At 36.8% G+C, this 13,613-nt stretch overlaps 2 protein-coding genes across 2 annotated transcripts in view; one reads left to right on the top strand and one right to left on the bottom strand.

Moving 5' to 3' along the window:
• Nucleotides 1-3,776: 3,776 nt before the first annotated feature.
• vps26bl (vacuolar protein sorting 26 homolog B, like) lies at nt 3,777-10,856 on the bottom strand. The gene is made up of 6 exons (XM_082157614.1): nt 10,396-10,856; nt 9,062-9,218; nt 8,754-8,918; nt 8,430-8,605; nt 6,530-6,672; nt 3,777-6,346 (listed from the first exon to the last, which is right to left on the bottom strand). The coding sequence occupies exons 1-6, from the start codon at nt 10,616-10,618 to the stop codon at nt 6,212-6,214; spliced, it is 999 nt and encodes a 332-aa protein (XP_082013740.1). The 5' UTR covers nt 10,619-10,856; the 3' UTR covers nt 3,777-6,211.
• Nucleotides 10,857-12,155: 1,299 nt separating this feature from the next.
• Nucleotides 12,156-13,613, top strand: part of foxo1b (forkhead box O1 b) — a 30,598-nt gene continuing 29,140 nt past the window's right edge. The window contains exon 1 of the mRNA XM_082158264.1: nt 12,156-12,929. Within this exon, the coding sequence (XP_082014390.1) occupies nt 12,375-12,929 (555 nt within the window). The 5' untranslated portion in view covers nt 12,156-12,374. The remainder of the gene's footprint in view (nt 12,930-13,613) is intronic.

Here is a 13,613-nt window from a genome sequence, read left to right on the forward strand (position 1 = left end):
GAAAAGTTAAAATTAACATACCATCAAATTTCACAAATTAATTTCTGTCATGACCATGTTTGGCATGGTAATGGATATGACAATGTTGATATGTTTGGTCTTGGCAAAATAGATCTACACTGCTGTTGCTGCAGAGCAAGTAGGGTTTGCTACTGCCGAAACCTAGTAGACACACTGCTGTGAGCAAGTAAGACACGCTGCTGCTGCTGCTGCTGCTGCTGCTGCTGCTGTACAATATAGCACGAATTAGCCATAACAGATCTATACAGGTGGAGCTGGGGAAGGGGGAGGGTTTCTGAAAGTACGCTGCAAACTGCTACAGCAAATGCTACAGCAAATGCTGACCAAGTATTTGAAGGTTGAGTATAGAGAGCAGAGAGGTTGAGCAGAGTTTCATGACAGAACTTTTTATTAGTGACAGAATTGTAAAGGTTTTCATTCATTTTAAGGCAACATTTCTTTGTTTAAATAAGGATGCGCATTATATCAGTAAAATATTGGTTATTGCCGTTTTGTGCCTTTAAATGTGCACACATTTGCTTGTAACAATTAAAATAATATAATTTAGTTTTTAGTGTTTTATTTGTCATTTATTTAGACAAAATAGAATTATAATAATCTGCAATTTCTCAGTTATCAAACATAACATGAAAATAATTATTGACATCTGTATTGGCCAATTTTTGTGTGTGTGCATTTAACATGCTCATTTCCCTTAATTTTAGATTTAGAGTAACTCTTCCATCATCTACACATCTTAATCTTTAAAAACACTAATTGCTTAATAGTTCTTTTAAATGTAATATTTTGTAATCTCAAAATGAGTATCCATTTTTTTAAATGTACATTATAAGTTATGATACCCAAATTTGCTTGTAGCAATTAAAATAAATATAAATTTATATTTAGTAAAATAGTGTCGAATTTTGATAATCTGACATTTATCAGTTATCACACATACCATGAAAATAATTGCCATCTGTATTGTCCTCTATTGTATTTTAACTGCTTCCTATTTCAACTTTTGAAAATCTTATATTAGATATTCAATCACAGATTGCCAATGTGGTCTCAGACTTTTGGACCCCAAGATTTGTCTGACTCTGTTGGCCATCCAGTGAGTCAGAGAGACAGAAATGCAGCAAAGACAAAGACTGTGATTTAAAGGACCTGATGGGGCATAAAGAGCCAGTTTAGTTTAGTCATCGTATTGCCCATCCGCCCTCTACGTCACACACACCTCCTATGTGTTATCCCACTCTCCCTGCTGCCCTTAATCCTTCACGGCTCTTAATCGGCATCTCAGCCTTTAAAAAGACCCATACAGTTAGAGACGCTATCCTGCATGCATGTGTCTGCATGCATACAAGCTGCTCAAAATTGGCTTGCCATATTCCAGGGATTAGCATCTGATTTTGTGGATTACAGACAATGCTTTCACAGTTTTGAGCGGATGACTGTGGGAAACAACAAGAGTGTGGCACACGCTGCCTTAATAGAGCTTAGACATCACAGGATGTCCAGTCCTTATATAGTAAAGCTTCCTTTCCATGTGGCCAGATTTACTCAGATATGTGTTTCTGCGCTTGAAGCTGCGTGACTAAAATACAAATGCAAGTGTACTTGCATTATTACTACTGGCTGCTTGAAAATGGTGATCCAGTTTGGTTCATTTGTTGGCTGTATGCATGTGGCACTGCTTTGTCTAATAGACTTCAAACCATGTGAGTCCATTAATGGTTAATATGAAGGAGGAGAGAGCAGAAAGGAACAGTAGTGGGTCTTTATGAAGGGGGAGGAATATTCTGCAAAGCTCAAAGACAAATATGACATCATCTCATATGGGAGTGTCAATCATTGTCTAATGTATTCAATAACTACAAAACGCTTAGATCATAAAACAATCTATTTTTTTAATCATCAAAGCTGCATGGTTTCGATGCAAAACCCCTCTCAAAACATTATTAAGCCCCTTCCACTTGCCAAACCAAAAACAGGGATGTCTTTCTTTAAAAAAAAACCCTCATAATCATACTTTATTTTAAAAATGAGGTCACAGATTATCTTATTCCTCATTTTAAAAGTTCACTCTCCATCCTTATTACATTAGCTGCAATTAAAAAAGAAAAAGAAACACACACAATGACCTGATTTCCCGTGCAAGACTCCCCCTGCTCACACAGATGCAACTCTCCTCCACAATACAGTCAAAAGATTCGGGATGACGGAGGCCCCATCGCCATGGTAACCGGGTTTGTGCAGCTGAGCATTGCGCTTGGAGCGGTTGCTGTGGTTATTGGTGAAGGATTGGAACTGGCCCATTAGCTCCACGCCTCCAAACGCTGAAGGCCTAAGAGGTCTGAATAATTTGGCCACTTCATTTAACGAGCTAAGATGTTGTTTCAGCTGGCATTTACTATTTATGCTGTGATAGCAACTGTATGCTGCCCAAATTAACCTCCAGTTCTTTAGTAGGGCAAGATGGTACTGTCACCTTTGACTAAAAATCAGTAAACTAAATGAAATTGCCATTGACATATTTATTCATAAAAATTCAATAATTTATTAAAAGTTTGATGATAATAATAATTTATCGTTATTATTAGCAGTAATAGCAACAGTAATAGCAATAATAACTATTTATTGATATTATTTAGTGCTGTCAAATTGATTAATCACAATCACATCTAACATAAAAGTTTGTAACTATATATACATATACTGTATACACATACATGCACAGTATGTACATGCATATATATATATTTATTTATTTATTTATACAAACATTTAAGTTTGATGCAATTAATTGCGATTAATCGACTACACTAGTATTCTTTCAACCTAAACCTTTTTATTTATTTTTTAGAAATTAGATTGAATTTTCCTAAAGTGATTTTATTGCTCACAAAGAACAAAACAGCCTCCCCAGGGAATACATCTCCTGCACGGCTACTCTATATATTGTGTGACAGATTCAGTTCAAGATTTGAACACAAAGGCTTGTTATTTCTCCTCAGGCCTCATTAGAGTGTATGGGCTTGAATTCTGCAGATGTAGAGAAAGAGGACTTCAGCTATGATCAATACGCATCCAGGTTTCTCTTCTCTGCTTCAGAATTCACTTGGAAAACACAGCTGTCAGCACCACGGGCCAGACGATCAATAACATAATCTCCTCAAAGCCAGAGCACTGTTGAAAACTCATCGGCTAGAGGATCTTCCTTTATACTTGTCAAGTTACTATAAATTGTAACTTGTTATTACAATTTAAAATAACTGTTTTCGATTTGAATTTATTTTAAAATGTATTATATTCCTGTCCTATGATGGCAAAGCTGAATTTTCAGCATCATCACTCCAGTCTTCAGTGTCACATGATCGTTCAGAAATCATTCTAATATGCTGATTTGGTACTGCAAGAAACATTTCTTATTATTAAGAATTTTGAAAGCAGTTGTGCTGCTTAACTGCTTTTTACAGAAACCATGATACATTGATAATTAAAAAATGTGGCCAGTCAAATATATACGTTTTAATGTTTTTCTCGTCAAAATGGCTATAAAGTGCTGACTAGTCAAATGAGGCGTGAGTCTGCCCTCTAGGGGTTATCAAGTGCCACTGCTGACTGATTTTAACCATTTAGATACCCAGTTACCCTCAAAATGTGTTCTTTTCCCCATTTATAAGACCATTAGACAGTTTCATTTTACACACCTTATTTTCCCTAACTAAGTGCCATTGCTGGTGAAATGAGGACACGTGACACACTGGAAGTTTCTATGAGGGAAAAGAGTTTGTTTTGTTTTTTTCAGAGGAATCAGAGTAAAAACAAATTTCATATACAGCACAAGTACTGAAAGAGCATTTAGATCACATGTGTGCTCTGCACTCCTGTTTGACATTAGCACAGATCTAGAATCTTCTAGAATCCCTTTTGTAAACTCTGCTAGTACCTTAGAGTGATTTCTAAATCATATACTTACAATTCTGTAAATATATACTGTACATACATAATATTAATATAGAAATATGGTTATCTAATGCCGTTTTAAGCAGCACTTTTTTTGCACAATGATAAATGTAAAGTAAGTTAGGAAACAATTAATTCTTGGTTCCTTCTTTGTTTTGAAAGGATACACAGTGCTAATTTTTAAGTCATATACATGAAGTCAGTAAACACAGTCTGGCACATAGAGCCATGAGTATTCAGCAAAGAGATGCTTTAGATTTGTGAAACAGACAGTAGAGGTATCACTTACTGTACACATCAAAACATGAGCTTTAGTCCTCAGCGACAGGCCTTGTCATGTTTTCGTTTGACACCAAAAGCAAGGGTTCTTTTACATGCCATATAAAAAAAAGGCATTTTAGCAAACAATATTCAGAGCCTAGTGTGTTTGATCAGTATGTCACAATCATTTTTCAGATCTAGATCTCAGTTTATATTCATTCCCTGACACAAGGATATTTTATTTTATTACTTTAGTGTATGGAAGTACTAACAAAAGACCAATATTGTGAAATTGCAGTCTCAAAGAAGGCAACTCATCATGAGATGATTCATCCTGGTTTTTCGGACGGATAAACACCCCCAACGGGCCTAACATGACAAGAAATAATCACAACTGTGAGAGCCACCAACAAAGCACTACTCTGAAAGGCAGCCATAATAAACCTTGGTAAAGTTAGAAAGCCATATTAAATTTAACGCAGGTGAAAACGAGGCTGTGAGGGATAGATTTACAGTTGCACGCACTGTCTAAAGGTATTAGATCAAGACATTTTGTCAGCCGAACAATCGTATTGATATTAAACAACAGTACAATTCATTGAACGCACTGTAATTCTATCCCTCGCAGCCTATTTTCATTGCTGTCTAAAAATGTATATAGCACTACCCTGACTGAGGTCTATGAGCCTGCAATTTCAAAATGGGTGTGCAATCACTTCCAGGACATGTATCCCTTATACTGCGCCTTATACTTCTGCTTCATCCTGATCACTTTATCAGCATTTGTTAAGTTGCACTGGTATGGTCAAAGATTGCAGGTCATATATTGGTTAGTAAAAGGTTAGAGCACTGACATGTAATATGAGAGCTGATCTTCAGTGTTGGTATAAATAAAAAAAAGAGAGAGAGAACAAAAATTAATGCCATTAATGGAGACATTAATGCCTCCTGAATTCTAGAAATTATTCACTGACAGGAATTAAAGAACATTAAACCTCAAAACAGCCTGTGACAAAGCAGTGACACTTTAAAATATGGTTGTTCAATAATTAACCTTATTGTAAAGTGTTACCCAAGAAATTTCAACCAACAACGTCAAACATTTTGGTTTCCCATAACAGCAATAATACTGAATTAAATTTCAATTTTTTTTCTACATTTTAAAACATGGCAAGGAGCTTGTTAAAGTATTATTATGTCAATACAAACCAACAGACTTTAAAATAAAAATAAAATGCAGGTGCATTTCAGTTCAGCTACATACTTGTAGGGAAATTAATTTGGTTTGTTAGCTGAATCTAAACAGAAATGTGTGATTAATTTGTAGGCTGATATGGAGTTTAGGGTTCCTCCTGAGACACTAAAATCACATTGGCAAAAACCCTGAAGTGCTTATAATTTATCTTCGGGAATGGCAACAAAACGTAAAAAGGCATGTTTTGGTAAGCATACTGTATATAAAAAGAAAAATCACTAAAAATATGAATTAGTTAAATACCATTTCATTAGAAAACAGAAACTGAACACTGTATGCAATGTATATGTTATGAAAGAAGAAATCTACAATAACAAAACATTCAATACAGAATTTTAAAAAGGCTGGTAAAGGAAGATAGAGATGGAATGTGTTTGTGTTGTCTAGATGGACAGCTGAAATGCTTCAATTAAATATACGGTCAATAAATCAATTAATTCCAGGGTGGCGGACAAAAAAAGTAAACAATCTCAGAGGAACCGCCAGGAAGAATTTGTAAATATCAAATTGTGTTTTTTGGAATCAGTGTTTTTGCTTTTCACATTCATCCCTTTTTTAAAAGCTACTTAAGAACTTGTTGATCATAAACTGTAATGTTTAGGAATGCGAAATATCATGTTTACGTTGCTCAATCTATTTTGGGAGCACATGCCTTCTTTAAATCCATACACACACTCTCTCTAACACATACACACATGAGATGATTAGCTGACATGGTTAGGTTCAGTTGCTGTCCTCTTTAGCTTGAGAGAGTGCTTTCTCTGAGCTTGCCGAGCCCTCGAAGCGCTGGGAGGCGATGGCAGCCTGATGGGACATGCTCTTCCTCACAATGTCTCCCTTCCTCCATAGTGTAATCTCCTATGAATCCACAAAGGATGATAAATAAATAACAACACACAAAATAGATCATGTTCTGAACAATTAATGATTATTTCACCATTGCTAGGGAAACGAGTATGAATCCTTAAACACAAAATGCATAACTTGTGGACTAATTGTTTTCATATTTAGTTTCCTATTTTTCATTTATTTAACACCAACCTGTTGTTTGAAGTAACGTCGCTCTTCTTCATCAATGAGTACCAGATTCAGGTAATAACGAACAGAGAATTTCTTATTAATGTCCCTCATGGTGGGCGTCATCTCGTACCCAGCCAGAAAAAGACGGATGGGGATGGATTCACCTAAAGCCATTAAAGATAAAAATTCTAATTCAGTATACTTCATTTCAAGTCAGTTGTAAACATGCTTCACATTAAAGATTAAAGGTGCAGTAAGCGGTTTCTGAGAAACACTTGATATTTGAAATCAACCCAATCAAACACACCCCTCCCTTCATTGCTCCGCCCCCAAAAAGCACAAACACCCAATGCAAGAGTGGATGTCCTTCATCATAGCTGAAGCGAAGCAAAATAGGAACGAAAAGAACAAACAAATGAACAGGAACAAATTAACTCTATACAAGCAAGAGTTGGTTGCTAGTCGCAGACAAACAATGAAACTCAAAACTGTCCTGTTTCAATAGCTAACATTACAAACAGCATATCTTGGCAAAACCAATGTTACTCACGTATGGAGCAGAAACAACGCAGCCTCTGCATCCGTTTTCAGGCCTTCCCGCTTCCGTCTCTCCAGCGCTGGAAAGCTTTTCTTATTTTAACGTGGGTCCTAAAGCTCTTGCCTAATCATAGCCCTTCTTTTTCCCATGAAATTCCTCTGAACTTTTTTTTTGTAATGTCTCTCAGCCATCTCTCTTTCTACAGTCTTTCTTCCAATCTCCCTCTTGCTCACTCTCTCTCCTCCCCCCATCATGAGTGTAAATGCCCCCTACTGCTGGTTGGCTACAAGTGTGTTGTGGTGCTCAGTCCAATCCACTTTCAACATCGTTTCTCAGAAACTGCTTACTGCACGTTTGATCCAGCAGAAACTTCATCTTTATAAATATAAGTGACCATCAGGAGGTGTCAAAGGAAAGGTTCACCCAAAAATGAAAATTATCCCATCATTTACTCACCCTCAAGCCATCCTAGGTGTATATGACTTCCTTCTTTCAGCCGAACACAGAGTCAAATCGGACTTATATTAAATAGTATCCTGACTCTTCCCAGTATTGTAATGGCACTGAATAGTGCCCGAGTTTTTGAAGCTTCAAAAAGTGCATCCATCCATCATAAAAGTAATCCATACTACTCCAGTGGGTTAAAGGGATAATTCACCCAAAAATGAACATTCTGTCATTATTTACTCACCCTCAAGTTGTTCCAAACCTGTATATATTTCTTTGTTCTGCTGAACCCAAAGGAAGATATTTTGAAGAATAAGGGTAACCAAATTTTTGGTTTATTCAGATTTTTTTTTATATATATATACCATGGAAGTCAGTGGTGCCCCACAATTGTTTGGTAACCCATATTTTTCAAAATACATTCCTTTGTGTTCAGCAGAACAAAGAAATGTTTACAGATTTGGAACAACTTGAGGGTGAGTAAATAATTACAGAATTTTCATTTTTGGGAGAACTATCCCTTTAAAAAATGCCTTCTGAAGCCAAGAGATGGGTTTTTTTAAGAAAAAAACTCTCTTGTGAACGTGCATACGGCCATTGCTGAAAGCCAGTGATTACAGTTTATAAAGTTTTTTAATATGGAGATGTTTCTTACAGAAACCAATCGCTTCGCTTCAGAAGGCATTTATTAACCCGTTGGAGTTGTATGGATTACTTTTTTGATGGATGAATGCTCTTTTTGGAGCTTTAAAAGCTCGGGCACTATTCAATGCCATTACAAAACTGTGAAGAGCCAGGATATTTTTTAATATAACTCCGATTGTGTTCGGCTGAAAGAAGAAAGTCATATACACCTAGGATAGCTTGACGATGAGTAAATGATGAGATAATAAAAAAAATTGTGTGTGATCTATTACTTTAAGAATTGTTTCATACCTCGAACAGGTGCTCCATCCATAATCTCGTATTTTGCAATGGTGTCATTTTCATGGTACACATTTGGCCCTGTCCCTGTTGTCTCCCGTTTAATAATATCAATTTCCATGTGTTTGATCTTAATTCGCACCAATAGGAAATAGATCTTCCCCACAATCACATCTTTCAGATGATACCTGCCATTTTCAAGATTTTTAGGAGGGAAATAGTGGAAAATGCAAAAAAATATATCAATAAGTGACAAATTTGTATTTTATTGAACTATTTTAATAAATCATCTAAGCCATAAAAACCTCCCATCCTCTGGCTGTTTTTCAGACTTACTTCGACTTGTTGTACTCAAACTCAATGTGCAGACAGTCCTCAATTCCCACTTCCATCTTTATGGAGGAGTTGAGTTCTGGATATGTACTGAGTGTGTGCACTACGATGTCCATCTCTTTGCAGATGTCATTCAGTCTCCTGCTGATGGTTGCCCGCAGGAAATAGCTGAGGAAAAAAATGAGAGTTTATAATAAAATCATTAAAAAAAAAATGTGTGTATAATGAAGTCTATCAAATAAATGTACAACATATTGTGTAAGCTCAAATACACAATCTTTACTGAACTTCACAATGACAGGAACACATACCGTAGTTTTACATTCTGGCCTGTGTAGGACTCGTACGGTTTCTCCACATGTGTGAACTCAAAATCAAAGGTCTGAGATTGAGCCATTTCTCCAGGCCGAGCTAAATCCTTTACCAGAGAGACGAACTCATGATGGTTTCCTCTGTCATAGTACAATTCTACAAGGAAAATGAAGACGACACAGGAGAGAAAATGTGATTTCTTAATAAATTTGCATATGTTGTTCGAATTAGAACAATTCTTTAATGGTTTGAGTTTGTTAGGTTTGTAACAACATGAGGGTGAGCACATGTTTGGGTGAATTAACCCTTTAAAATACAATAAATATAAGGATGTATAAATATCACATCAGGGAAAACATTTGACATTTTCTATACATCCAGGTTACTTAACATTTCTTTGTGATGCTTCAAGGGTATATACTGTATGGCTTTAAATAGAGCGCTAACTTAGAACAAAGAGTAACAATCATGGTTTAGGGAAACTGTTCATTTCTGAAAATAAAAACAGGATCCATTGCTTGTGGCAAGCATCCAGAGGTGTGGTTTCTATACCGCCTTTTTTTACTAGAGATAGGAAGTCGACTCACTCCGGAGAATCGGTTCTTTTGAACAATCAGATTCAAAGAACGGGTTAAAAAGCGATTCAATTATTATTTTATAAGTAGCACATATTGCTGCTCATAATGGGTTTTAATTAGGGTGTTTCTTTATTTTGTATGTAACGAAAATATAATTTGCAAATACATTAAATAAAACTAAATTTAATTTACTTTTCTTAGCTGAAAACTGTTAATGCTATTTCTTTAACTATTTCTTTGTAACATTTCTGATTTTGGCTATTAAAAATATATTTGCCTCAACGGTTCTCGATTAATTATGGAAAATGCCTAAACAGGAGGGTGCTCGGATCAACAGGTTGGAGAGCAAAGAGTTGTTGGATGAATGCAGAATAGCATACTAGTGTTTAATCTTTTCCTTTAGAATAAAGATTTCGAAGAGCGATTTCAGAACGATTCGGTCCGAAATCGTGAAGGAATCATCTGTTTTGTGGACCGGTTCGTTCGAATCAGTGAAAATATTCAACTCGAAAGAAACGATTCGATCACGAATCAACCATCGTTAATGTGTCATATGTCACGAGACAAGGTTTTTGTAATTTGACACTTCAGCATTTTTAATGCTTCAGTCTGAGTCCCCTTTATTAAACTTACATGAAAAAAAAAATGAAAAAAAAGAAGCAAACAAACAGATGTAAATGTTGTATTGAGCGGTAACATTACAGCACATTCGTTACGTCATCAGGCATCGCTCGTTCATATTACGTTGCACTTACCGATTTGCCCGATAAATTCTATTTTGATCCCTTGATGCTCGAGCCTCTTCCCTGGGTTTTTCAGGGTTACATTGACTTTCCCAGAGACTGTCTCCCCATCGTAAAACAGAAAGTATTTGTCCTTTTTCCCGTCCTCTGTTTTGTGCTCGGCCTTTTTTCTCGTCTCGGCATCATTTAAAACTACGTCAATTTCAGCACTTTGTCCGAAACTGAAGAAGCTCATCCCGACACCTTGTGCTGGACTGGAATCCTTTTGTATTCTAACACCTGGTCCAATTCCACATCAATACAATTGCGTCCTCTTTACAAGCTAGATGCTTTATCTTCTGCAATGCATGTACGTTTATAATAGACTGTTTAAGATTAAATTGTGCTAACTCTTCATATGGCTCCTGTATTACTACCTGCGGAGGATTTTCAGCAATGTACAAACAGACACAAGCTTCAGAAATGATTTTACTTCCGGGATAGTCCACGTAAATATGTTTTTTCAAAATAAAAGTCTTATAGAGACTATTGAAATCAAATGTAACATAATAGATTTGAATTAATCAAAGGGCAATTGTACGAATGATGAATTGTATTAAGGATTTAAATGCTTTTAGTTTTTTAATAATTTGGTGCACACAAAATGTTATTTAATAACTTGTGTAATATTTAAAACTTGGTGTCACTGCCATGTAGTTAATGTCTCCCTCTAGTGAGTAACTTTGATAGGCTCTGCATGAGCACCGGTTACACACACAAACACACACACACACACACTCTCATTTGACTTTGCCACATGTATGCTTCGTTGAAAACATAAAGCATCTTAGTACAAATATAGGAAGTCCAACAAGATACAGTACATAGACTGTTTGACAGGCGAATAAGTGCCAAATGGTTTATAAATCTCACTCCACTCTGCCTTTTAAATCTTGATGAAAGGACCGCTTTCAAAGCCTATTAACAAAATATATTAAACTGGTGATTATTTGATATTATACAACTAAAAATGTGAATGCAAAGTTAAACTGTGGTCAAATTCTTTCATGGCAGTCATAATCCTCTGTAAATCCTGTTTAACTGAAATTTGGGAAAAGCCATTTTAACATTTATTTTCTTTAAAACTAATATCTATTTTTGTTACTAGTAGGTACTAGTACTAGTATTTTAATTACAAGTAAATAATCCAATTCTGACTTGTATCTTTTTCAATTTCACTAACAACTATATTATTCCCAGATCTATTCAGTTAGTCACTAGTACTTATTTATTTGATAGGCTACTAGTACTTATTCCTTTGCCGATAATGACAAGTATCTGTCCCACTGTTACTGGTAATGAATTGCTCATTTTTTGCCACTGAATCATATGGGGATATGTTGCTCAGATATCAACTATTCACTTCTTAACTAGTGAACTAGTGAGATAAGAAATGTTTCTATTAACAACTGGGAGATACTACTACATCTATCTGGAATGGATACATCGACTAACTAGTCATTAGAAATAAGTACATCTAATGAACATATGCTATTGTTATAGCCTAGTGAAATTGAAAATAGATACTGTCACTATACTGAATTACCCTTAATTACAGTAACATAAAATAGATAGTACTTTGTAGAAACAGCCTGCCATAGGGATAAACTGGAGTAGCGTGGGTTATGCAAACGTAATCTCTGTTTACCTTTTGAATACGCGCTTGTGATTGGCTGACGCGGCTCTCACTCCCGCTGTGGGCGTGGCCAGGTCACTCTACTCTAAAACGCGCTGCTCCCTGAAAGCGCTTCATAACAGTCATTTCATTTAAAACCGCGCCAGGCATGGTACGATTCACACATCGCTGAGTTATACAGTGCTATCAGACATAGGGCTTCATTATCAGTCAGATATGATCATGTGCGATTGTTAGTGTTAGCAAACTAGACAAAATCTTCACTGCACTTATCATCTGTTTAAGGACAGTCAGCTGACTTGGGTTTGATTTTGGGATGGCAGAAGCGCAGCAACAGCTGGTTGACATCGACCCGGATTTCGAGCCTCTCTCCCGTCCGCGCTCATGCACCTGGCCGCTGCACCGACCGGAATTCAGCGAGCCGGGGAGCTCGAACACGTCCTCCCCGGCACCGTCCGTCAAGCAGGAGCAAGGTATCGTGGACTTTATTAACAGCCTAAGTTTACTAGAAGAGACCGAGGACTATCAGGAGGAGAAACCCGTCCTTTTGAACGACTTCCACTGCCAGGACACCTGCGTTCATCCCCAGCAACAGCATCCCCAGCAGCCGAATCCCCAGCTGACGCACCCGCAACAGGTGCCGCCGCTCCCCGCCCCTGCCAGCAGCTCCAGCCCTGCAGCGGCCCAGAGGAAGAGCAGCTCGTCTCGTAGGAACGCGTGGGGGAATATGTCATACGCTGATCTCATCACCAAGGCGATCGAGAGCTCCCCCGAGAAGCGGCTCACCCTGTCTCAGATCTACGAGTGGATGGTGAAGAGCGTGCCTTACTTCAAAGATAAGGGCGACAGCAACAGCTCAGCCGGCTGGAAGGTAATGGCTCACCGAGGCCAAGCAGAAACGTGATTAAAAGTAGCATTGGAAGCTCAGATGTGCATAAGTACAGAATACTTCATAAGATTTAAACACACACTCGCATCTATAAAAGTATTTTGTGCACTGAAAGCATCCCTTTGATGTGAAGTGTCCATTAAAGTATTTAATTTTTTAATGATAAGATCGTCAACTCAAAGCATGAATCATTTAAAGCACTTTTGGTGTGTTGCAAAGTAATTGAAGGGATTCAATTATAGCCTATGTATTGTTTATCATTTCATGTATAAATCTAACAAGATTTTTTAAAGAATTATTATTATTTGTTTGGAAGTGTATTTCAGACGACTTATGCAATTGTTATTATCTTAATTTAAATATTGTTTTTGACAAAGGTCCTGGATGGCCCTGGCCAAAATAACCCATGCAACCACCCACAGCTGTCTGGTCCACCTTATATTTTAGAGGCTTTGTTTGGTGAATTTAATTTAGTTAAATCTTTTTGACTTGACAGATGTTTTTTGACTAGCTAATTTAGGTGTTAGCCTACCACATGAAACCCATGTTTAGGTAACTTTTTTTCCAATGTAGGCCCCTAAAAAATGTTTAGTGTAGTATACGACAGTAACAATTAGCCCTCAAATGCATGGTTGTGGATTCCCTCTCAGAGCAAATAAATGACAT

Source organism: Leuciscus leuciscus (assembly GCF_965113295.1).
Source record: "Leuciscus leuciscus genome assembly, chromosome: 24".
Lineage (NCBI taxonomy): Eukaryota > Metazoa > Chordata > Actinopteri > Cypriniformes > Leuciscidae > Leuciscus > Leuciscus leuciscus.